Source organism: Triturus cristatus, chromosome 6 (genome assembly GCF_964204655.1).
Source record: "Triturus cristatus chromosome 6, aTriCri1.1, whole genome shotgun sequence".
In the NCBI taxonomy this organism is placed as follows: Eukaryota; Metazoa; Chordata; class Amphibia; order Caudata; family Salamandridae; genus Triturus; species Triturus cristatus.
In genome coordinates, this window is record NC_140589.1 from 1067439880 (window position 1) to 1067467211 (window position 27332).

At 43.6% G+C, this 27332-nt stretch overlaps 1 protein-coding gene across 16 annotated transcripts in view; it reads right to left on the reverse strand.

Annotated features, from left to right (window-relative positions):
* Positions 1-27332, reverse strand: part of AFDN (afadin, adherens junction formation factor) — a 1598291-nt gene that overhangs the window by 762333 nt on the left and 808626 nt on the right. For all 16 annotated transcript variants that reach the window (XM_085611917.1, XM_085611916.1, XM_085611915.1 and 13 more), the window contains one exon: positions 20468-20611. In XM_085611917.1, the coding sequence (XP_085468043.1) occupies positions 20468-20611 (144 nt within the window). The remainder of the gene's footprint in view (positions 1-20467; positions 20612-27332) is intronic.

The window sequence follows — 27332 nt, forward strand, 5'->3', positions numbered from 1 at the left end:
GACTCAAACCCAAAAGTCCTGTAGGACCGAGGGATGAAATTGCCCCTCTCTGTGAACCTGGCTGATCAGACAGTAGTGCTTCATAAATGTATGGAATGATGCACATGTAGCTGCCTAGCAAAAGTCTAGGGCAAGAACTCTGCATGCCAAAGCAGTGGTAGTAGCTTTGGCCTGGTGGAATGAGTTGGCAGTGCTTCTGGAGGCTACCTTTTGGCCAATGTGTAAAAGTTCTTAATGCAGAACAGGATCCAGCAGGAGATTGCAATTTTCTGCACAGCATTGCCTTTTTGGCTCCATTGAACCTCACAAAGACCTGATTGCCCAACCCATGTTCTCTGGAATGATTGATGTAAGAGCTCAGTGCTTTCTTGGGGTTCAGGTTTTGTAGTCTCTTCTCCACCTTAGATGAGTGAGGTGGAGCACAGAATGCCGGCAACATGATATTTTGACCCACATGGAATGGTGTCACAACTTTGGCAAGAAGGATGCTTGCGTCCACAGAACCAGTCTGTCTGGGAAGAAAGAGTTGTATGGCAGGTCGACAGACATTTTGGATCTCAGTCATTTGCGGCCTCCATGTTATTGCAACAAGCAACACTGTATTGACGGTGAGAAGCTACAAGGGACAGCTGTGAAGCGGCTCCAAGGCAGTGCACATCAATTATGTGAGGACCAATTGCCACTGTGGCATAACAAGGGAAGAGGGAGGAAACAGATGTTGTAGGCCTTTCAAACAACACACAGGTGATTTGAATAGTGTGGGTTGGTCGTGCAACCATAAACAGGTGAAAGAGCTGTAAGGTACCCTTTTATTGTGCCAAGGGCAAAGCCTTGCCTTGAGAGGGACAAAAGAAAATGCGAAACATCAGAACTTTGCCTAGGAGGATCAATCTGTGTGTGCAACACAAACCCCTAAATTTTTCGCAACAACAGGCATATAGTGTCTTTGTTGAGGGACACCAAGGTTACATCACCCACCTCTGGAGGAAGGTTAAGAATGTTTAGCTGTTGCTGCTCAACCTCCAATAATGTAGGTGGAGATGGTGAAAGAATGGGTGCAAAACCCTGCAACGCAGCTGTGACAGCAGATTCTCCCAAGTGGGTAGCCCGAACAGAGGACAGATGCTCATACCCAGGAGCTCTGGATATCATACTCTCCATGCCCAACCCAGTGCCACTACCATGACGAGGGCGAGGTTGGTCCTGATGATCTTCAGAACTCAGGACAGAAAGGTTATCAGTGGAAAGGCATAGCGGAGTACAGAGTCCCACTCTAGGCAGAACGTGTCTCATAGCGAGAGCTGCCTTGAAAACTGGAACATGCATAAGTACTTACATTGTGCTATTTTAGCGGTGGCAAATAGATCAAGCCAAGGTTCTTTCAATTTGCTGAAGAGAACATGCGCCACCTCTGGGTGCAACTGTCACTCATGATCCACTAGGCATCGACAACTGAGTTTGTCCACCCTGGCATTAAGAGATCATCACCAAGAAAATTCCTTGAATGACAAGTCATTTGCAGAGCCAATCCTGATCCATCATCATCATACAATCTCCGGGTTGAGGGCTGGCAAAACCTGGGCTAGGTTGTGCATCTGGAATTATTCCTTCCTGAAGAAGGTGTTAAAGGGGTACAGTTCTAAAATAGGACTTAAACCTCTGTCCATATTTAGCATCAGAAAAGAGAGGAAATAACAAGTAGAACCCACTTCTGACGCAGCCTTCCTCTCAATAGGCCCTTTTTCCAAAAGAGCATGCACTTCCAGCTGTAAGTGAAACAGATTCTCCTCAGTCAGTCGTTCTAGGGATGGTGGGATGTGTGGTGGATTGGCTATGAAGGGTAAGGCATATCCCTTCCAGACAATCTGCAGGACCAACCTGCCTGATGTTATGGCTTGCCAACCCACTAAGAAATTTTGGATCCTGTCTCCAACTGGGTGGCTGAGTTCCTCCAAGGGCACGCTAAAGGGGTTTGGCAGGTGGAGGCGCTGGTGAGTCAACACTGGACTGACCATGGGGTCAATGACTGCCTTGGCCTCTGCTTCAAAACTGAGCATCATGCTGTGGCTGAAGTAGCTGTCAGTATAGTCCCTCTGCCGAAACAGCAAAAGGAATGGTGGGGGTTGATGCAGCTGCCGAGAGGGGCAGATGTGTCCATAAAGAGCACTGTGGCTCTGCTCTCCATGAAGAACTCCAGAGCGGAATCAGCCTTGTCCCCAAAGAGGTGAGTTCCATCAAATGACATGCCCATATAAACCTGTCTATACACACATCGCAACACTAGTGCCAATGGCTTGCCCCTTCAAATCCGTATTATAAGGCCACAAAGAATTGTGAATTTGGCAGTGTTGCGGCCATCCTGTAAGGCTTAGTTTAGGACAGGGCGAAGGTCTTCCGGAACACCTCTGAGAACAAAAAGTTTCTTACTGCAAGTGTAGTTTTGCAGCTTGAAGAAGTTTCTGGATTCACATGCTGTGAATTATTCTGCCATCTAGTGGTTTGGCCCGGAATTCTCCACTTTTTGAAGTCCTATTTTTGTTGGGCATCAACGGATTCCTGTGATGTCGTACACCCTCCGCGGGAAGCTCCCACTCCTGGTGGCCATCTTCAGATTATTCTTTTTTTTTTATTGTTCTCTCCTTCCATCTTCTTAGCGAAGGTGGGTAGGGTGCCTGTGAGATGCAAAACTAGATCTAAGTAACTTTGTTTTGCAGCGTGAAACTTTTCTGGATTCACAATGTGCACTTGATTTTGCAGCAGTTTTGTTAGTTTAGCAGTGATTGGGTTGAAGATGGACTTAAATTTGAAAACAGATATTTTAACACCTATTGTCCCAAAAGAGCTTCCTTGTTCAACTGAATGTCTATGCAGTAGTATTTTGTGAATTTGCGTAGAGATGACCACATTGCTGCCATACATATATCTTGTAAAGGTGTATCTGCTAGAAAGGCGATCGTTGCTCCTTCTTTCCTTGTTGAGTGCAGCTTTGGGGTTGAGTTCAGTTTAGCCCCTGCACTTGTGTGGCACAGTTGAATGGTTTGTGTGCTCCATATGGCAAGTGTGCCCTTAGTTACTGGTTTCCCTATATTCTTGTCTGCAAAAGAGACAAACGTTTGCTTTGACTTCCTCTTTCTTTTTGTCCTTTCAATGTAGTACATTATGGCACGTCTTGAGTCCAGTGTGTTTAACGTACTCGGTTTGATTTTTGGGAGTTTTGGAAAGAACTTGGAATTTGTATTGTTTGATTTGTGTGGAAGAATGAAACTATCTTGGGTAAGAACTGTGGATCTGTTCTCATGACAAGTCTGTGTTAGTGAACCTGTAACTATGGTTCTTGAATTGTGAGTGTTTGTATTTCACTCAACCTGCGAAGAGATGTTATGGCCACCAGGAATGCTACCTTTAACATGAGCATCTTTAATGTGGTTTGATGTAAAGGCTCAAAGGGTGACTTCATTAATTGAGTCAGTTCCACATTTAGATTCCATGTGGGTGTAGGTACCCTTTGAGGTGGTACAATTTTTTGCCCCTTCTAAGAACAGTTTTATTATAGGAGCTGTGAAGGAACGTCTTCCTAGGTGACCTATTATGTAAGCCACAATTGCAGTTAAGTGTACCTTAAAAGATGAATATGTTAACTTGCCGACTAGTAGGCGATTTAGATATTTTAACAGAGATGCATCCTTAGTGTTTTTCCTTAAAAAGCCCTCTTTAAGGCACCATGAAGAGTATCTCTTCCATTTAGAAATGTAGCACTTCCTTGTTATTGGCTTTCTGGCTTCTCTAAGAACAGCCATTATGTTCTCTGGTAGTTTTAGATGACCGAATTCTAAGTCTTCAAGAGCCAGGCTGCCAGGTCCAACCACTAATTCTGGGGCAGCACCCTTCCTTCTACCATTGTCAACAGGTCTTGTGTGTTGGTAGTTTAGAATGATCCCTTGTACTATATTTTTCAGCTCTGAAAACCATGTCTGACTCGCCCACTGAGGGGCAATTAGTATTAGAGTTATTTTGCTCTTCCTGCATTTGTTGATAACTCTATGTAACAATAGTATTGGGGAAAATGGTTTGTAAAAATGGTTGACCAGTCCATCGACAGAGCATTCCCTAGTGAATGGTGTTATGGTTGTCTGGACGCAGAAGTTTGGCATTTTGCTTTCCTTGGGGTCGCAAATAGATCTATTTTTGGTGTTCACCAACTCCTGAAGATCTTTGAGTACTCTTTGATTGAGTTCCTACTCATGAGAGCATGATGCTTGCCTACTCGGCTTCTACATTGTTCTTGCATGGTCGATTAACTGCTGTTATCTTTATTTTCCTTTGTATTGCACACTTCCATATTTCTTGGCCTTGCATCGAAAGGGCAAAGGATTGAGTCCCCTCCCCCTTACTTGTGGTAGTAAAACATTGTAGTTGTATTGTGTGTTTGGATCAATATTGTCTTTCCTAATAGCTCTTCCTGAGATGTTTTTATAATGTGTGTGCGTTTATGGTGTTTGTAACGCGCACAGCTACTCAGAGTGTCCCGGCGCGAGCCACTGGAGAGCGAACAAAGAAGAGAGAACAAAATAGATAAAGAGGCAGAGTCTTAAGTCTCTTCCTAAAGAGGTTGGGATCCTGAATGTTGCGTAGTTCCAAAGGAAGTTGGTTCCAGGCTATAGCCGCTCTATAGGCAAGAGAGCTGCCGCCCATCCCTTTGAGGCTGAACCTGGGTACATGAGCCAAAAACAATGAAGCTGAGAGAAGCTGCCTGGAAGGGACATAGAACCTGAAACGCTTTCTAAGGTAGATAGGGCCACGCCCATAGAGAGCAGCATGTGCCAAGATCAAGGACGTGAAAGTCACCCTTTCTTTCACTGGCAGCCAGTGTAAGTTACGCAGATATTGCCTAACGCTGGTCTTTTTCGGAATGTTAAGGAGCGTTCTGGCCACGGCATTCTGTACTACCTCAAGCTTGTTCAGTAGGTAGCCGGGCAGGCCAGTGTATAAGCAATTAGAGTAATCCAAGCACAAATTTTTCAGCACACGGATGACAGTTTCCCTTGCAGGGATAAGGAGAAACTTTTGTTAAGGACTTCAATGTTCAAAGAATAACCGCATTAGCTTCTTAATCCGAGGGCTAAAGCTCAACTGCTCATCAAACCAAACCCCTAGGTTCTTTGTGTCTTGACCCTCAGGGGAAGGCATAGGGGATTCTTCTGGCCAGAATGAGTTCAAAAACTGCAGGAAAAATTCCAGAAAAAGAGGATCTCGGTTTTATCCTCATTGCATTTAAGCTGGGCAGAGGAGAGCCAGCAGAAGACAGCTGACAGGCAGGATTTAACAGGGGAGACAGAAGAGTCGCTTTTCTTTCAAGTAAAGAGGAGCTGCATGTCATCTGCATAAGCAATGACTTTGGCGCCGAGGTCTTCAGCCAACTGGATAAGGGGTGACATAAATATTGAAGAGCAGAGGGCTCAGTACAGACCCCTGAGGTACCCCTGTGGTCAAAAACTGGGGGGAGGCTGAATAGGGAGGGATCCAGATTTGCTGTGTTCTGCCCTCCAGATAGGATTTCAGCCGGTGCCAAGCAGACCCTGGTACTCCAATTTCAATTTTATGGGTAGGACCGCTGTCTTTTGTTCCAGGATATTTAAATGCTGTACAGGATCCTGGTTCTTCCAGACTCATCGTATTTTGAGCGTGTTCATGTGTGCTCCCCAGCCCATATGACAGGCATCTGTTGTAATGGTTACTGTTGGAGTTGGTTATGCAAATGTCCTTCCTTGTGTCACATGTGATTTGCTCCACCAAGCCATTTCCTGCTGTTGTTTGAGTGACAACCACTAGATCCTCCCAACTACCTGTGGCTTGTGACCATTGGTTCTGTAGCCATTCCTGAATTGGTCTTGTGAAATTTTGCATATGGAATCAAAGGGATACATGTAGCCAACTCCCCAAACAATTTCCCCACAATCCTCACTGTCAGAGCTTGACCCATCTGGTAAAGGCAAGTTTCCAGCAACAGTGAATGCACTCTCCTTTTGCTGGGATATACTTCACCTTGGATTGAGCTGATCCTTGCTCCCAGAAAATGTTTTTCTTGTTTTGGTGTTGGAGAGGACTTCTCTATGTTTAAAGAGAAACCCAATGTGAATAGTGTCTTCATTACCTGCTGTATATGTTATTTGCACTTGTTGTAGGAATTTATTCTTACTAACTAGTTGTCCATGTCTGGATAGGCATGTATGTCTGTTCTTCTTAGGTGATTTGCTACTGTTGCTAGACACTTTTTGAAGACCCTCAGCATTGATTTTATCCCAATTGCCAGCACTGTGAACTGGTAGGGAGTCTTGTTCACCACAAACCTTAGGTACTTTTCGTGTTTTGCAAACTGTGGGATGTGCAAGTAGGTGTCCTTTAGATCTATAGTTGCCATATAATCCCCTTTTTGCAATTGTGGGATGATCTCCTGTAATGTCGTCATCTTGAATCTTTGTGTTTTGATAAACTTGTTTATGAATCGGAGGTCTAGAATTGGGCCTAGAGAGCAGACTACCTGCTATTAGGAACTATGTTGAGCAGTTTCATTTGTTGATTTCTGCTGTGGGCACCTTTTATATTGTTCCTTTTTCCAGCAATTCCTCTACCTCCTGGAGTAGACTTGATGTTTTGTATGGACCTTCTTCTTTGGTCGTCTTGATGGAGGTATCTTGTCCAATTCTATGCAATATCCAAACTTTAAGATGTTTAGGATACATCTGTCTGACTTTATCCCCCTCCACTCCTAAAGGAAGTTTCTTGTTCTTCCTCTCAAAGGTATTGTGAGCGAAAGGCTGAGTGATTTTTGGAAGTCCCTTTTTTTGTGAAGGTTGAAACTCCCTAGTGTGGCGGTTACCTTCCTCCTGTTCTTCAAAAGGACTGCCATATTTGCGCCTGACACTGCCAGGGCAGCTAGGGAGCGAATATTTTGAGTTCTTCCCTGGAAGGCATGATCTTTAGTGCCCATTTGGAAGCTGCCTCTCCCGAAAAGCCTGCATGATGGTACTGTGCCTGTTCGAATACTTCCTCTAAACTGTAACATCCCCATGGACTTTGCAGGATCATTGTCCTTTTTGAACTGGTTCAAGGTGTAATCGACCATACTCTCAAACAACCGTTTCCAGTTAAACGGGGTATTTTAGATATTTGCCTGTATCTCCAGCATGAACCCTGACATTCTCAGCCATGGCAGGTGTGCAGCTCTCTTTTTATACTGTTTTGGTAGGTGCTTCATAAACTCTGCCCATTCCTCTCAGAGCAAGTAGGCATATAGGTTCGGGAGGGCTTTGTAATTTGCAATGCACCATTGATTGGCTGCGCAGCGTTCAAATTTTCTTTCCATGAGAGCCATCCTTCTGCTCTCCTTGTCAGAAGGTGGGCTGGATGTTAAAGGAACCTTGGCACTTTTTCGTGCTGTCGAGGTGATTATGGAATTAGCCAGAACCATTCCCTTGCTGTAAGCTGGGTCCCTAGAGAAATATCTACATTTCTTTTCCGCCCTTGGAGTCACTGCTCAACATGTGGAGGGTTCTTAAATGCCCCACTTCCCTGCACCAGGACACTAGGTAGTATTGGTAGGAATTGGTTTTTGGTTCGGGATGGCAAGAGGGTTTCCAGTAGGAAACAAGACCGTGGTCTTTCCTCCTCCAGCTGCACTCCATTTTTGCCTGCTGCTTTTTTGATATCTGGTTATACATCCCAAGGTCATCTGGAGGAGAAGGTCTTGACAGATGGCAGTCTACCCCTGCCTCCAGAGAGTCAGTCTCCAGCTCCTGCCACTGAGATTCTGCATACTCATTTTCTGCAGAGCCTTAAAACATGCCTAGGTCCTCTTGCTCATCTTTGTAGAAAATGTCTTGTTACTCCTCTTTTGGTTCAGATGTTAAAGGAGGTCCAATATCTTACTTCCTTCTCGCCCTGGTTTTTTGGCGTCAAAGTTCTTGGTGGAATTCGATAGGACTAAGGATTCATCAAAGTCTTTTTCCGTTTTAGAAGAGCTGGTATATCAGCCTCAAGGCATCTCTTCTTTCTCTCAATCTCAGCCGAGTGTCCTTCGACGTAGAGGGTGGACATAGATTTTCTCTTCAACATCAAATGAATATTCCTTTGATGACGTATCGGTCATCGAGCTTCTATGCTGGGCTCGAGACCGCTCCTTTCAGCATCAAAGCACCTCTTATCCGCCCGTCTTTCAACAACTGAGTCTTATCTGGAGATTTTCCTCCTGCGGTGTCCCTTTTCACAAATACAAGAGATCTATTTCTCGGGGCCTGCCATCGGTCAGCGAGTGTTTCGACAACGAGCCTCCTTTTGACACCTTTGAGTCTTATCTGGGCTTCGACCTCAACAATCCTCTGGTCAGCGTCAGATGTTTCTCCCTCAGCAGTTACTGTGACGTTTTCCTTCTTTTCTCTCGACAGATCCAGGCCTGCCAGGGATAAAGTGGGCTTCTGTACCTGCATTGTGTAATGAGCCTGTCTCTGCTTCTCCCTCACTCTGAGTCTTCGACTTGAACCTGGCACAGGCGTTGCAGTCGTCGCTTCAATTGTCTATAGGGAGGCAGAGATTGCAGACTGCATTACGGTCCTTCTGTGAGAATTTGTTGTGGCAATTCGGGCAGAACTGGAACAAAGTCTTCTCCATTAGGCCGCTCAGGGAGTCCTCTGTCCCTATATTCTGTAATCCATCAAGGATGTTGTCTCCTTCCCCCTAGGATTCCCCTCTGGATTCTCTTTAATCAATGTTTTTCTCTGAATTTTGTGTAATCTTTCGACGAACTACTCTTGAACTTCTTCTCAAACATTTTCTTTGTCGTTTTAGAGAGCCACCAGCCACGCATCCAGACCCAATGGCAGACTAAAATAATCTGAGGATGGCGAACAAGAGAGGAAGCTTCGGGCTGAGGGCATACGACGTCAAGGCAGCACCAAAAGGGGTATCCGTTGACACCCAAAAACAAAAATTGGACAACAAAAAAGTTAAGAATTCCGGACCCAACCAACAGAGGAGGAAATAATGCACAACATGTGAGTCCAGAAAAGATTCACACGACAAACCTTGAGCACCCAAATTCCAGACAGCATGTGAACAGCGGCCCATCAGGCAACTTGCACCGACTGACCTGATGGCTGGTGGAAAAAACATAAGAGTGAGAGCATGGCTTTGATGAACTCTCCAATCTGCCTCAGTGTAGCAGACAGCCTCGGAAACTAGAGTTTGGCCAGGTCAAGTTGCGGGATGGGTTCAGAACAACTGTGGGACTGAGATAGACAGGCATGGCGATGCTCTTACGCATTCTGAAGTTTATGAGAGTGGTTGGAAGGGGCTTAGGATTTTCATGTTTTTTTCTTTGACTTACCTGAAGCTTTGGACCAGGACGAGTGGCCTTGGGAGCATTTCCGGTGACTTCTGTACCAGGAATGGGACCAAGACTGATCCTTGGACTTGAACCAGTCACCACATGGTGTCTTGCGGCGCTTGGTGACAGAGATTCATCTCGTGGTTTATCAACATGCAGTCACTGCAGGCCTTGGAGTTGAAACTCTACTCCAGGTACCACAGGTAAACCTGATGAGGATCTGTCATAGACTTTTGTTTCCAACAATCCTTAAAAGGTTTCAAAACTGTTGTTTTGGGGGTGACAGTTCTCTTGCAAACTAAAACATTTTGAAGGTAAATAAGGGGTCTCAAAGAGACAAGAGGTAGCTCTGAATCTGCATCTGATGGCATGGAAAGAAAGTAACTGCCGTCAGTGTGCGGAAGTGGTGCCTATAAGTTTTCTTATAGCTAAGTCCAAATGATGGAAAGTCTTTGTGCATCAAAGAAGTTCCTTGGCCATTGCCAGATATCCAGCCTCCACCAGCCAGCCAACCAAGCATGGAAGGAATATGCTACTTACCAGTATGCATCTGTTCTTGGCATGTGGAGCTGCAGATCTATACACTGTGCATAGCTCACCATCTGGTGTTGGGCTCGGGTGTTTACAGTTTGTTTTTCCTCTTGGAAAGTCTTTGGAAGTCACAAGTTCGGTGACTCCTCCTTTGGTTCGTATTGCGCATGGGCTTCGGCTCCATCCTCAGATTGTTTTCGCCAGCAGGGAAAGATGGAGCATAGTAGTAACAGTAAAGAAACCCATGTGTCTTGTATCTAAATAAGATAAAACTGGAACGGGTACAGGTAGCCGGGGAGGAGGGTGGGCGTGTATAGATCTGCAGCTCTACATGCCAAGAACAGATGCATACTGGTAAGTAGCATTTTCCGTTCGAGGCATATGAGCTGCAGATTACACACTTGTGTATAGATTATATAGCAGTAACCAACCCTAGCGGCGACCACCGGCATCCGTTGCAGTTGTTTGAAACTGTGTTTTTAGTACAGCTTGGCCCACACTAGCTTGTTGCTTGGTTTGCACATCTACACAGTAATGTTTTGTGAAGGTGTGCGGTGTTGACCATGTCGCTGCTTTGCAGATGTCATCTAGTGGTATGTTCCCTAGGAAAGCCATAGAAGCCCCTATCTTCCTTGTAGAGTGGGCTTTAGGGGGAACAGATAGCGTTCGATTTGCTTTGTGGTGCATTTTACAATCCACCTAGCTATCCCTGATTTAGAAATAGGGTTGCCTTTATGTGGTAGGGAGAAGGAGACAAATAGCTGTTTGGTTGTCCTGAAAGGTTGTCTCCTTTGGATGTAGTAAAGTAAAGCCCTTTTAACATCCAGTGTGTGTAAAGCCCTTTCCGCAACGGTTTGGGGTTGCGAGAAAAAGACTGGTAATTCTACCGACTGGTTTAGATGGAATGGGGAAATGACTTTGGGTAGAAATTTGGGGTTGGTGCGGAGTACAACCTTGTTGTGATGCCTTTGGAGAAAAGGTTTCTGTATAGTGAGTGCTTGTATTTCCTTAACCCTTCTGAGGGAAGTGATGGCCACTAGAAAAGCTGTTTTCCATGTGAGAAATTGCAGCTCACATTTATGTAATGGTTCGAAAGGGGGTCCCATTAAGCGTGTGAGGACTAATTTCAAATTCCAGACAGGTGAGGGGGGTACTCTGGGTGGAATTACTCTTTTGAGGCCTTCCATAAAGGCTTTGATGGCAGGCACTTTGAAAAGTGAGAGGTGCTGCCTGTTCTGTAAGTAAGCAGCAATTGCAGCGAGGTGTAACCGAATGGAAGTATATGCTAGGTTACACCTTTGTAAATGGAGTAAATAACATATAATGTGCTGTATGGACACATTTAAAGGATTGATTGTGTTGTTGTGGCAGTAAACAACAAATCTTTTCCACTTTGCTGCATAGCACGCTCTAGTAGTAGGGCGTCTAGCTTCCCTGATAATGTTCATGCAATCAGGGGGAAGGTTAAGGTATCCGAATTCTAGGACCTCAGGAGCCAGATCGCAAGGTTGAGCTGAGCTGGGTCCGGGTGCCTGATCTCTCCATGGTTCTGGGTTAGGAGGCATGGCGAGAGGCGTAGCTTTTGGTGTGGTACTACTGAGAGTTCCAGGAGTGTGGTGTACCACGGTTGTCTGGCCCATGTCGGAGCTACTAGGATCAGCATTAGGGAATGGTGTTGTAGCTTTCGCACCACTAATGGAATTAGTGGGAGAGGTGGAAAAGCGTATGCAAATTTGTTTGATCAGTTCATCCATATCGCATTGCCTTTGGACAATGGGTGTGGATATCTGGCTACGAAGCTTGGGCATTTTTTGTTTTCGTGGGTGGCGAATAGGTCTGTGTGTGGATGCCCCCACTTCCGAAAGAACGGGTGAAGAACTTGTGGGTGAAGTTCCGACTCGTGGATCTGCTGCATCTGTCTGCTGAGCAGATCTGCAACGGTGTTTTGGACTCCTGGGACGTGTTGGGCTAGGAGAAAGTTCTTTTATGAAATTGCCCATCTCCATATGCTCTGTGCTAATTGAGAGAGCTGTGGAGAGTGTGTGCCCCCCTGTTTTTGAATGTAGTACATGGCAGTCATGTTGTCTGTGCGAATGAGGACTGCATCGCCTGACATCTGCGTCTGGAAGGATTTTAGGGCGAGGAAGATTGCCAGTAACTCCAGATGGTTGATGTGGAGTAACTTCTGTTGCGGCGTCCATGTGCCCTGTGCTGTGAGATGTAACAGATGAGCTCCCCAGCCGGAGAGCGATGCATCTGTTAGGATTATTTGTGGGACCGGGTCCAGGAACGGTCGACCTCTGGAAAGGTTTGTGGTGTTCCACCACTGCAGAGAGCAATGGGTGCGACCGTCTACCAACACCAGATCTGTCAGTTGTCCCTGGGCCTGGTTCCACTGGCGCGCTAAGCACTCTTGGAGTGGACGCATTTGGAGTCTTGCATGGTTCACTATAAAGATGCAAGAGGCCATCATCCCTATGAGCTGCATAAACACTCTTGCTGGGAGAGTGTTGGCATAGGAATTTTTGACGCAGAGCCGGTATTTTTGCAATCCTGGCAGGATTGGGATAGGCTATGGCTTTTGAGTTGTCTATGGTGGCACCGAGGTATTGTTTTGTGTGTGATGGTACCAGGTGGGATTTTTGATGGTTCACCGTGAAACCTAGCTGGTGAAGTAGTTGGACCGTAGCGGCGGTATGTTGCACACATTGTTGGTAGGACGTGGCTTTTATTAGCCAGTCGTCCAGATACGGAAAGACGTAAATGTGCTGTCTTCTGAGGTGTGCAGCCACTACTGCTAGGCACTTGGTGAAAACCCTTGGTGCTGTTGTTACCCCGAACGGGAGCACCTTGAACTGGTAGTGTTGTCCGTCCACCACAAATCTGAGGTACTTTCTGTGAGACTGGTGTACTGTGATGTGAAAGTATGAATCTTTCAAGTCCAGAGTGGTGAGAAAATCGTTCTGGGAGAGGAGTGGAAGAACCTGTTGAAGGGTTACCATGTGAAAATGGTCTGAATGTATGTAAGTGTTTAGAGGTCTGAGATCTAGGATAGGTCGTAGAGTCTCGTCCGTCTTTGGAATCAGAAAGTACAGGGAGTAGACCCCTAAATTTTGTTGATTTATGGGGACCTGCTCTATTGCTCCATTTTGCAGGAGGGAGATCACCTCTTGTGTTAGTAGCGCAGTATGTTCTTGAGACATAGGGCGGTGCCTGGGCGGAATGTTTGGGGGGGTAGATGTTAATTCTAGGCAATACTCTGACTGAATAATTTGTGTCACCCATCTGTCTGAGGTGATTGTCTCTGGAGGCTGTATCTGCTGCATCTAGGGCACAGCGTATCGAGGTACTTTTCAGGGAGATGGTGCATGATGGTCTCTAGCTCATCATAATGCGCCCTGTCGTATCGGGCCAACAGTGCTTGCGTATTGGCGATACGCCATATATTGGCAGCTTGTGACGCAGTGCGCTTCCCTGACGCGTCTAGGAGCTTGGACTCTTTGTCAGGTGGTGGTGCTTCGCCCGACGCCTGAGAATTTGAGCGCTTCCTAGCTGTAGATACCACTAGGGAATCCAATGGTGCAGGGCCTTTAATGTATGAAGGGTCTGTGGGGGCGGCTTTGTTTTTCTTCTCTATATGAGGGTTTAGGACCCTGGCCCTGACTGGGTCTTTAAAAACCTCAGGTGCATGTTTAATTACGCCCTTTAACATAGGTAGAATGGCAGTAGACCTATGTGCATTATCAAAGGTGACTAGGAGAAAATCTTCCTCCGCTGGGTCAGTATGTAACTCCACCCCGTGGTAGTGTGCCGCCCTTTGTAACAAGTGGTGAAACCCCAAGGAATCTTCAGGTGGGGATGGCCTAGATGGGTAAAGGTCATCCTGTGGGACATCTGGGATGTCCGGATTGTTATAATCATCCCATGGGTCTGGAGATCCAGTAGGGGTGGGGTCTTGTGGCACATCTGCTGGATCATAATAAGGGTCTCCCAAATCGTCTGGGACAGGAGACAAGGTGGGGGGGAACGATGAGGTGGAGGGGGTGGAGGTGGAGAGGATGGAGGAGGTGGGGAAGGCACCCTGAAAGGAGAGGTAGCAATGTCCTTTCTCTTTGGAGGTGGAGGTGGAGCTGGTTTGTCCAAGTGTCTCTTTTTTGAAGACAATGTCAAGTGTCCAGTTTTTGGATCCTTGGTGAGTGTTTTTTGCAGAGGATCCGGTGTGAAAAGTTCCTGCGACACTGGTTGTTCGGTCGGCGCCGAAGTTTTCGGGGCTGATGGCTTTTTAGGCTTATCTAAGCCGTGCTTCTTTGGAACCTCCGATTCTTTGGTCGGTGCCGAAGAAGGCCTCGGCACGGGAGTGTCGGTGCCGAGGGTCTTGTGATGTTTGGTCGGCGCCGGAGGAGCAGGTTTCGACACCGAAGGCTTGGGTGCCGGGTTCGGTGTGGAGGTGGAGGCCGATTTTTTCTTCGGTGCCGAAGGGTGTTTTTCGGCACCGGTGGTCGGCTGGCTCGAGCCCGAGCTGCCGGAAGGCTTAATAGGCTTCTTTACCGGGCCTGAAGGTGGGGTGTGAGAAGCAGTGTCCTTGGTCTTGCCTAGGCCCGGAGGCGAAGGTGTGACCGAAGCCTTTATCGGTATCGGCGTGGGAGGGGGTATTGTACTCACAACCCGCTGCGCCGGGGTGATATCCTCCTCATCTGAGTCGTCGGCCTCGGAAGCGCTGACGAGGTAGTCATCCTCCTGTTCGATGTTCTGCTGTCCCGGAGCTTCGACGTCGTCTTCGAAGATGTCGACTGGAGCGGAGGTCGAGGAGTGCACCATGTTGCATCTAGCCCGTCGATCTCGAATGGTCTTTTTAGAGCGAAAAGACTTGCAGGCAGGACAGTCTCGGGCCTCGTGTTCTGGGGGAGGCAGAGGTTGCACACCTCATGAAGATCGGTGTGGGGAAACTTGGACCCACATCGAGGGCACTTCTTGAAGGGAGTTCTTTCCATCAGCCGAGACCGGAGCCGGAATAGGCCCGAAGGCCGCCGTCGACGACCGGAATCGAAGAAGTGCCGAAAAGAAGGTGAGTAAGATGATTTATTATCTGAAGAAGCTCGATGAGCGAGGATTTTTGCGTCGATCGTTGAACTGGGAAGTCCAGAACCGGAGCGCGAAGTATTACATCCGAGCCCGATGGCGGAAAAAAACAATCTGAGGATGGAGCTGAAGCCCATGCGCAATACGAACCAAAGGAGGAGTCACCGAACTCGTGACTTCCAAAGACTTTCCAAGAGGAAAAACAAACTGCAAACATCTGGGCCCAACACCAGATGGCGAGCTATGCACAGTGTATAATCTGCAGCTCATATGCCTCGAACATACATTTACTCATGATCACATCAATGAAGATGCCTCAACTACCAACACTTTGTGAAAACACTACCCCCGCTCATCAGCGTGAATGGCAAAAGTTCAAACTGACAGTGATGGAAGCCCACAGTAACATCTGTGGGCTGGTATAACTAAGGCGAAAGAAGGTGTCCTGGAGGCAATGATCCCAACCATCCTCCATGTTCAGACCAGCAGAACCTGGCTCAGAGACAGTAACTTAACCGTGTCTAACAAGCAAATAAGTTCAAAAGTCAGATCAAGGATGGATTTCAGACATTCCTCCTTCTTGGGGTTAAGAAGTATAAGGAGTCAAACCCTTTCTTCCAGAGGAATCACTTGGTCAACCCCTCTGTTTAGCATGGCAAGGTTTTCTTCAGAATCGAGGTGGAAGCAGGGAACATTTTCTAGGGGGAGGGAGGGCAGTACAGGACAAGGGACAAGAAGGGTAGGGAATAGCCTTGTTGATCAACTGGATGACACTGAGGTCAATTGTAATCAACTTTAAATTGGTGGCTAAGTGGATGGTAGTAAAAATGAAAAATAGTTTTGATACAGCAGAGGATGAAGGCCTCAAATGTGTGTGGAGGGGTCTCTGCCAGGAATGCTGAGTCCTGGAGAAGCCCCTGAACCTTCCGTATTGTTTGTGGAACTCCTTTTGCAGGAGAAGATCGATCCAGTGAGCGGGCTGTATCTGTGCTATTCTTGAAGTACTTTATAGAGGAGTCAGCCTTTTCATCAAAAAACGGCTTACCCTCGAAGGGCAGATATAGTATTGAAATTGTATTTATACAGTGCTTACTACCCCAGACAAGGCGCCAAAGCACTTTTCGGTGAGTAGCACGCTACTCCGGAACCCAAAAAGGATTAGTGGTGGATTAGTAAAGAGCAGTGAACATGTGATTTGGGGTGAGTCAATGGAGAGATAGGTGAGGGAAGAATTTAAAAGGGTTGTTTGCAAGATCATTGTATAAAAATGAGGTTTGGGGTGATCCAAGAAGATATAGAGGAGGGAAGAGTCTAGAAAGGGTTATTTTGAAAATCATAGTAGTAGAATGAGAATTAGGATGAGTCAGAGTGGAAATATATTGGGAGAGGTATAGGGTGAAATAAGGAGTAGTGCATTGGAGAGAGCCCTTTTCTTTTTACAGTAGGAGTGAAGTAATAAATATATAGATAAATAATACTTATAATGATCCAGATTTATATCAAGAAATACACATATCTAGATATATACATATAATCCAAATTAAATGTTTATATACACAGTAATATGTTGTACATTAGTGTTTGAGTATGGTGGTTATGTCGGAAGGAGCAAACTCTTGATTAGTCTTCTGAAGATAACATTGTTATCTGTGGATCTTATGTTTGGGAAAAATGAATATAATAGCTTGGCTGCTTGAATAGAGAAAGATGTGCCATCTATGGTTTTTTTCCTTGTATGGTGGAATTTTGAAGTTATGTGCGGGAGCAGATGTTACTTCGTTGAACGTATTTGATGATTTTATTCCTGATGAAAAGCGTTCCTGTTCCATGTATTACTTTGGAGTTGATACAAGGCAGCTTGAATGTGGATCTTCTGGTAACCAATGCAGTGCCCTCAAGGTAGGGGAGATATGGGCTTGTGGCTTTAGTTGTAGGAGTAGTCTGGAAGCAGAGTTCTGAATCTGTTGTAGTCTTTTCATAGTTGATAAAGATGATCTGTGGTAGAGGCTGTTGGTGTAATCAAGTTTAGACGGAGAAGATGCGTCACAGAGTTTTCATAGTTATGAAGCTTGATCTTGCCTATTTGTCCACTTGGGCATTTAGTGATAACTTGGAGTCCATGGTAATTACAAGCTTTCTTACTCGTTAGATATTTTAGGAGGTGGTCTCAGATCGTCAGGCCAGGTCAAAGTGGGTCATCATTTTTCCAATCGCCACATGTGAGTATCTCTGTTTTGGAAACATTCAATTTGTAATGGCTCAATGCCATCTACTGATCAATGGCTCTGAGACAACTGAAGATTTGAGTTTCCAATGTTGTTGGGGCTTTCCAATTTAAGAAGCATTTGTGTGTCATCAGCAAAGTTATAGCATGTCAGCTGAAATTCTTTTATGATTGCCGGTAATTACTTCATGTAGATGTTGAAAAGCATGGATGAAATTATGGAGCCTTGAGGGACCCATGCTTATGTGAGGTATGGTTTGGATAAAAAAGATGGCGAATGGATGGCATTTGTTCTGTTTTGATGGTAGCGTGTGAGCCAGTCGAGGGCAGTCTCCTCTATGCCGGCTTTGTAGAGCCTTTGGATTAGTGTCATGGTCAACTGTGTTGAAGGCAGCTGAGAGGTCCAAGAGAAGTAGTACAGCAACCCTGTTGTCCCTCAGAGTGATATTGATCTCTCCCAAAAAGCCACTAGAAGGCATCCATGCATGATGTGCAATGTGAAAGCCATGCTCATGTCACAGTAACTACCGAATCCAAAACGGACTTCAGAATCAGTTTTGAGTAATTTTAACCAATTTGGAAAAGGATTCCTGTATATATTCAGAGAGGGCCGTCTTAAAATGGAGTAAAGTTTCAGCGACTGAAGCAGATGACTACGAATCCTTGCAAAATGTTAGTCTTGGGCACTGTTAAAGTTTTTCTGAATGTGAAACTTGTAAAATAATTTGTGAATAATAATGATTTTTCAGAATAATATCGTCGCAACTGATGAATTAATAATGCTGCACTTAAAAGGATTTTATTTAGAGATTTAGAAATGTTTATTAATGTACTTTAGTTATGCCAAGTTTTCATAGAGACGCTATTTTATTAAAATGGATGCTGTATTTGAAGTTCTATTCAACTTACTGTTGCTCATCACCCCTCTCAATCAATTTAGAGTGTTCTCTCCCCATTTTGACACTGTGACAATTGTTTATTTTCCTTTTGAGAGCATGTATTGAGAATTACACTTTTCATTGTATTCCTAATGTAACTTTTATGAATGACATTTCCACTGGACGTTCTGATAAAGGCTTCCTAGCACACTAGTGTATAAATCTTTGTTTGAGAATTTTTCACATTATGTTGTACATCTCCGGACTGTTGTTGCTGTGGAAGCTAATGGAAGATGTTCTCTAACTCTTCTTTCAAACTGGGTTAGTGCAAAAAACTTTCTATGGCCGACGTGATTCTGATTCGTCCAAAATGGTTATCATTAGTCATGCCAAGCGGAATTTACAAATTTGCTTATTTCTTATGCATTAAAAGATGTATAAAAACCATTGGCTTTGTGGGAGAGCCAGACTTTTCGTGTGAAGGTGTGGAGACGTAAAGTGTCTGAGCCTCCAGAGTTGCCAAGTCTGAAGGATCCGCTCCTGCGAGTTCTGTCTAAAAGGTGTCCAATACAGCCAGACAGAAAACTTTCACCTGTGTGGGATCAGCAGATGAAATCAAATTCTGGTTGTATCTTCTGTAGCTTAGAAACTGGCACCAAGGATGAGCCCAGCGTCTGGGAACGGCATTGTGACGCAGAATGGGCCTAGAAACTGGATTTTTTATTTGAGGAAAAGGATTTGTTCTTCATATTGGGCTCTTCAAGTTTCTAGGAAGATCATCTCTTCTCCAGTGACTTATCTGAAGGAAAAGCATTATGCTTTGGCATTTCCCGCCATGCAGTGGCAAAAACAATTGGCATCCTGATGGCTTTCGAGTGCATAACGTGACATGAGTGGCAGGCCCCTTCATTATTAACAGATCTAAAATGTCACATGCAGATGTCATGCAACTATGGCAGGATTTGAAACCTGGAATATTTGAGGTGATATTTGACCTAATTGGTGTTGAAGCTGGAAGAAATGTTGGCGGTGAAGCACAAGAGTGCTCCAGACTACGTTGAGACACAAATAGGAAATTAACTCATTGTGTATGATTAAACGTATTTCAGGCCAATGGTGTAAAGTTGAGTCGTGATTGAAGCCATGTGGTGCCCTTAGCGGCACTGGCGAGCTACTGCTAGGGTAAATATTTTCTGAACCAGTCTGAAACCTGGGGAGACAGGTCTTAAGGTGCGAAATCTGTAGGTAGATTTATCCTTTGGAAATTATTAGATTGTAATAGGGCTGGTAGGAAAAATTACTATTTTTTATAAAACAGTACACTGGTTAACAATAAATATTATTAGTTACAGAGCTTCCTGACCAGAAAAAGAGCTGGCTGTGGAACAGGGACAGAACACATTGCTAGAGATAGCCACCAACGCAAAGCTTATTCATGATCTGCAGTTTGCCCAATTCTTATTATTCAGATGGTGGTTTCCTTTCAGGCGCATTTGCAGAGAGAGAACATTTTAACTAAATGGGTAGAGTTTCACTTTGCTCTTCTCCACTAAAGCAGTGGTTCTTAACCTGTGGTCTGGGAACCCTGGAGATCCGTGATGCCTATCCAGGGGGTTCACGACTGCTTAGAAAATTAAATAATAACAGATTAATAAAGCCTATATAAATCAATAAGCACTATGTAAAACTGTCAATTTTTAAATGTTCTGTAAACGTGATGGAATTTGAAATTGGAGGCTAAAAATTAAATAGTATCCTCAGATTGATTCATGAGAGCAGTGCAAGTGCATCAAAAAGAATATAGTATGGGCTAAGCATTACCTCAATTGAAATTGGAAAAGCACCAACCGCCCTTTTAAACCAAGAATTGTGATATTTAAAAAAAATATTGGCTTGTGAACTAAACAAAATATTTCATAATTTGTGTATTTATTTGACAAATGCTTGTTTCCTTAAATTAATTTTGCGGTTCAAATCACAAAAGTCAAACGTTAAGAACCACTGCGTTAGAGGCTAGGCTTTCCTGAGACACTGATTCTAATTTTATGGATCAGACAGTTGTTGAGCATCGTGTCTTAGAAATGTAAAAAAGTCATACAAGCCCCTGGTGAACTAGGCTGCACGTATATAGCTAGTGCTTTTGCGCATGGTGCTGACATTAGATGTGACACTTAATAGCATTTTACAACAGATCAAACTTAATACCATAACAGAAATTTACATCTGACCCACAGCCACCTGTCAGAGCACAATACACTTCACGATACACCAGGACAACAAACGTGACCTGTTAAATTAAACAAATCCAACTGGACCACAGTGGATTAAAAGTATAAATTAATATGATGTGCGTTCACCAGAGCGGCATGGACTTACTGTTGGGATGTACGGCTCATCAGGGGCACAGTGATAATTCTGCAGTAAAGCCTGTAGCTGAAAAGAGTTCAGCTTAAAGCATGTATTGTTAATATTTGGAATGTCTTGCTGTGCATATTTATCCATGGTCAGCAGCGTTGTTGCCTGAAAAGAAAACAAAATGTGTGTCTAATTGCTTGCAGGGAGGCAACATAAAAATACAAATAACACAAATGGGATTTAACTTTCCATCTGGCAGAAACCGTTACGTACTAGAATTTGTTTTCTGTTGCACAAAGCCGGAAAACAATGAGTTTTAATAAAATGCCAAAACCTTGTAAGTGTCAATACAGCAAAAGACTGTCAAACATTGAGAAATCAAATCATCCTGAATCTGCTGATCAGTTCTAATCACTAAACCACTTTGCACTCACTAGACTACCTATTCCACGCACCCACACACACCTAACGGCTTCATCAAAAAGATCTCTGCCAAAGAGCCCCTTCGCGGGTGCCCATCGGGCATTGCAGCGCCGGCCCGATAAGGAGCAGGCCCAATGATGAAGCATGACATCCTTCGGGTGTGTGAGGGCACTTTTTCCCAGACCTGAACACTCAAACTTAGGAACTACATACCAATCAGATATACATCCCTCATACATTCACATGTTTTAATCAGAACAGCAAGAAGTATTGTAGGTAACTGAAATACCCTTAGAGCGTGGTGGGTAAAAACAATACACTTTTGTCACTGACCATGTCTTGAGTGTTGTAATATGTGAGGTCATAAGTAGCGCATTGCAGGGGCATAAGTTGTAGTTAGCTCAGGTAACTGTTGAATATATACATATATGTTGAATATATGCAAGCAGCAACAAGTAAAGCCAAAAAGAGAACCAGAGAGGAGATCCTCTTTAATCCTAGCCAGAGTAAAATCATGCGAGAAAATGATAAAAAAAAAAAATCAAGCAAGAATGATCACTGCATACAATCGTCAACATGGCAAAATTAGGAGTATACTTACTAAGCATTAGCACTTAATATGTAATGATCCGATACTGGGAAAATCGGTACAGAAAAGACCAGAAATTACGTTTAGAAGAGCACAATCTTTCAAACAGATGCTGGTGAGTAATATGGTTACGAAAAAGCAGCCAAGTAGACATGCATCGACTTGGTTAAAACCTAAGAAGGGGATAATCAAATGCACAAAATGCAAAGCGTGTGGCTTTGGAAAAAATACTCAGCCATACGATTTGGGTCTGTCTAAACGAATGAAAAAGATCAAAGGATACTTCACCTGTAAAATGGATTTTGCTGTCTACGTCCTTCAGTGCCCTTGTGGCCCGAGGTACGTGGGCAGCACGATTCATCCAGTCCACAAAAGGGTGCTACAGCATCTAAGAGCGATACGCAATGGGGATAGAACCTACCCTGTTGCGGGTCACATTACAACAAGAATACACAAGGTCTTTCATATTTTGTAATAGAATATATTCCACCAAATATACGAGGTGGAAATAGAGAAAAAAGTTGAGAAAGCTGGAGTCCTGTTACATTTTGGAATTGAATACATGAATTCCTTCAGGATTGAACATTGAAGAGGACTTGATTACACATTTATAATAATTCCAGGCTTGATGACGTTTTAAGTGCAAAGTGGTTATAGCTTTGGCAACTTCTCTGCAACCGTTCTAATTATTTAATTTTCACAGGGTGACACATTTGTTGGAAGAGGGTAGAAGTAAGCAATAGTGGTTATTGGCCCACTTGGGAGTTGGAAGTTTTTACATGTTTATGTGTGTGTGTATAGCCAAAGAAAAGAATGAATTCTTGGTAGGATGCGGTAACCCACTTGGGTTTAATCCGTTACTAATGCTTCAGTAATAACGATGTGATTAGCATGTTCAAATGTTGCGCGCCACTCCGTGTTTCGCTGACAGCTAAAAGGCGGTTTTGTTATTTTAAAGATGGGGTGCCACTAATTATTTGAATGGCTCTCATATTTAATAAGATATTTGCGCAATGAATGTAAAAATAGAATGATTTTTTAACTATAAAGTGTCTATTAATTATGGTAAAAAACTATGCATAATCACAATGTGAATGACATGTTTTACTTTGAAATTGAAACGCGACTGTGTTCGTGCTAAAATGTTGCAGAAACAAACAGTCTTTCGTCTAATACACTATTTTTGTAGTCAGGTCATGTGACATGACATTAACACTGTATTTAAAATGGCTGTCCAAAACCGTTATGTTGTTGGTGAACAAGCCTTCAGGACAGGCGAAACGCGTCCTACCAGTCGACTTAAATAAAAGTATTGTTGGCCAGAACACGGCGTCGTCATCCCTTATTACGAGGAGCTTTGTAAAAAAAAAAATATATATATATATATATATATATATATATATATATATATATATATATTCTAGATGCAAGGCATGCCTCTATGGAATTAATACTACCCAATACAAACTGGGTTTGTCCAGTACAATGAGAAAAATAAAGGGCAAATTTAACTACAAAACTGAATTTGCTGTCTGCGTGCTGCAGTGCCCATGTGACCTGCGGTACGTAGGCAGCACAATTCTGGAAGCCCACAAAAGAATTTTGCAGCATTTGCGGGCTAGTAAGAATGGCAATCGCACCTATCCAGTCGTGTGCCATTTCGAAAAGCTCCATGGTAAAGACAATAAAGGTCTCACATATTATGTGATCGATGCAGTGGCAGTTGACAAACATGGCGCAAACAGGGAAAAGAAGCTTAGGAAACTTGAGTCCCGCTACATAATTGAATTGAAATCCAAGTATCCAGAAGGTCTGACTGTAGAAGAAGACTTGTACACTCACTTGTAAATATGTAAACCTGGATTTCTGTCTCGCAAGTTTTTGTAGAAAAAGATGAGGTTTTTTATTATGTTTCTTAATAGGGAAGAAGGGTTTTAACAAACAGACCGAAAAGTACTAAAGCAAAATCTTCAGTGGCCCACTTGGGCGGGGAGTGTGCACAATGGGTTTCTGTGGATTGTTAGATGGCAGACAGCCCACAGGGGCTCGATTTTGAGAGGCTCATAGAACAAAATAGTGATAAAATTGCTCACTTGGGCGAGTTTTTGTTGAAGCAACATCAATCTGTTGCTGATATTAATTCTGTGAACATGTTTTCTAATTCGTGTAAATTGTGTAAATATTATTTAATATTAATTTTAATTATTATAAACTTGCACTATAACAGAAAACTGCCACAAATGAAATACGCAAATGGGATCATGTGATTTGGTAACTGCAGACGAATATCGTCGTAAAGTTTTTACAATTGTGTAAAAGATCAATGTGGAAAAATGCTAGGCAAAGTGAAAAAATACGAGTCGGTTTTCACTTTTTATTATTTTGTTGTTTTTCACGTGTCCCGTAGAAACCACACAGAAAAAAGTTTTAAAATGGCCGCTTTCAATACTTTATCGGTGAGCAAGGAGCAGGACTCTCCGAAACGGGTACGATTAAGGCCGAATAAAATGCTTTTACAGCACCACACAAGGTGTCGTCATCCTTGGCTTGAAAGGAATTGTGCATTATTTAATGGACCCGCTCCTGGGGGGGTCCCAATAGATGATGCGGAATATAAATGTTTTAATCATGTAAAATTGCAACACACCCACTTAGGGATAATTACAGCTCTCTTAATGGACTACGAATTCCATGATGCTTGGGGGCAAAATGAGAAACCAATAAGTATGCCGGAAGTGCAATTGAGAGAGTCTGCGTTGCTTTTTACAAACAAAGCCCATGAGTAAGAGGCTGAATGCCTTGAAACGCGTCGGGCAATAATCAAATTCCAGGATTTGGGAGCAAGCTGTGAAAGACATGCCGGATGGCAGGCAAGCTGCTGTGTGCCCTAGGAACAGCTTTCAGGCAATTTGTTGAATCATTGAACTGCGCGGTCTGTCGAAGCCGCGAAGAGGAGCACCATCTCATAAGTATGAAACAGAGGCTGTGGTTGGAAACTTCTTCGAAAACCTGTAAGCAGCGCAGCGAACCTTAAGGTGACAATACTTGCTCCTGAGGTCCTGGACCTTACTAACAGGAATATAAATGTTTTAATCATGTAAAATTGAAACACACCCACTTAGGGATAATTTTAGCTCTCTTAATGGACAGGCACCAAGAAGAGGACGAGGGACAAAAAAAGACGAAGATTAACTGGCAGAAGAGGAGGCAGAAGTGTGCAAATTCCATCGCCTAAAGAGGAGCAAGAAAATAAATCAGTAATCAAGCTATCATCTAGAACACTGACAGAGGAAGAAACAGCTGTACTGCAATTAGGCTTGTCCTTCTGTCCAACTAGCAATTTTAACTATACTGACACTAGAATTGATGTGTTTTTGTATACTCGAAAAATGAAATTAATGAAATGATATGAAATAACTGTGGGATCCAAAAAATCTGTGGCTGACCTATGTAACAGTGCCATCAATACTGATCTAAAAGTACAAGATACAGAGTTGTTACAGGACATGTATGAGTTGGAAATTAATAATCAAGAAGACAATATTCATCTAGTAATGGAGTCCTGTGGCGTGACTACCAGTCGTATCAACCATAGTGGATTAAAATTGAAATCAAAGTATAACCCCAACGTACCGTATAATAACATCGAAGCCTATGGCTCAGCAGTCATAACTGACTTGAAAAAGATGCGGAAAGTAACAAATAGGCCCAGAAATGCCAACCTATCAAAAAGTCAAAGGACATCAATAAATGGCTTGGGGAAAGATACTAGCATTGTGATCCAGCCCACCGCTAAGAGGGGCAATGTTGTTGTCATGGACCTAACCAACTATAGAGCAGAGGCAATGAGACAGCTGTTCATTGAAACCTGTTATGAACTGATCAACTGGGAAATATACAGACAAACTATACAGGAATATCATCGTCGTTTGGGAAACTGGTACCATCAGGGATTGTTGGATGCAGATGGATACAAATTTCTGAGAACAGAGAATCCACGCATGCCGTGTGTATATTTTCTGCCAAAAATCCCCAAGAATGTCACTTCTCCACCAGGGCGACGGATAGTCTCCTCAAATGGAGGAATATTGGAGAACACCGCAATCTTCTTGGATTTGTTTCTCTATATGTCCTAAATTTGAGATCATATTGTAAGGACAGCTCTGACTTTCTGCGCAGAATACATGATGTTCAGTGGGAGGACGGCTGTCATATGATGGTGCAAGATATTTGCTCTCTGTACACGTGTATAGAACAAACTTTGAGTGTAGCAGCATGTATGTATTTTTTGAAGAGCAGACATACTGAATACTGGCAGCATAATAAGATGCTTGAGGAAATGATGCTTTTCTGACTACAGGATAATATTTTTCTTTTTAAGAAATCAGTTTAGTGACAGCGGTCGGGCACCACAATGGGCACTTGTTTCGCCCCCAGTCTAGCGAATTTATTCCTAGGCTGGTGGGAGGAGCAAACAGTCTGGACAGAAACCTTTGAAAGATATACTGACCACATACTTATATGGGTCAGGTATATAGATGATGTATTCCATATTTGAGATGGACCAGAAACCCTTGCAAATGAGTTCACTGAGAATCTGGGGGATAATAATCTAAAATCTCCAATTCACACATTCGGTAAGCTCCAACTATTGTGAATTCTTAAACATAGCAGTTGAGATCAAACAGGGAAAGAACACAAACCGACTGTTTCGCAAAGAGACAGCCGGCAATACCGTTCTACATGCGGCTAGCCATCACCCTATTCCCTAGTACAAAGTATCCCCTATGGGGAGATGCTACGGGCTCGCCGCAATTGCAGTACTAATGAGGATTTTCAGGCGAAACAGCAAATCATTATGACTCGTTTTGAGGATAGAGGGTATAAAAAGAAGGTTTTACAGAAAGAGAAAGAAAAAGTACAGAATAAAATTGATAATGATTTATTTGATCCATCCAGCAGGTCCACTAGGAACTATAAATGTGGAGGTAGGGAAACCCCGAGAATGATCACGAGTTTCAGCAGGGGTGCATGGGCACTCAAAAACGCAATGAAAACCCACTGGAATCTGATAACAGTGAATCCCATAATAGGGAATCATGTAGGATTAAGCCAACAAGTGACTTATAAACGAGCGAAGTCCTTGAATGACCGGCTAGTGCACAGCTATCTCCAAGACGGTACCAAATCTCATTGGCTCAAAGCGCTGAATGGGTCTAACACATTTAGCACGTGTAAAGCGTGCCACAATGGTAAAATCTGTAAAGAGTATTTGGCAGGTTCAGGAGAAATCAAATTGATAAAACATCCTATCAACTGCAACAGTGACTTTGCTGTCTACGTGCTTGAGTGCCCTTGTGGCCTCCGGTACGTGGGCAGCACAAAACTACCACTAAAAATGAGAATATTACAGCATCTTCGGGCTATAACCAACCGTGCTTATAATTAACCGGTGGCCCGACATTTCGCAGAGAGGCACAGGAGCAATAATAGCTGTCTCCAATTCTATGAAATTGATATAATTCCCAGGCACATCGGAGGGGGAGACAGAGAGAAGAATCTCAAGATCCTTTAATATAAATATATTATTGGTTTGGATTGTAAAACACCTAAAGGTCTGAATGGGGGAGAGGAGCTTGCCACACATATAGGTTGTTAAAAGATTCTCTTATGTCAAAGTGGAGCTGTGCATCATCTGAAACTTTCACCTGTTTTTAAATTTAAATTTTTCTTATTAATATTATATTATCACAATTTTAATGTGAAGCATTGGATTGAAACCAGTAACGGTTAACGATAGATTCCTATTCAGGCATCTTAGGCTAAAAGGTGTCACATTAATGCTCAAGCCTTGTAGGTATCACTTAATAATTC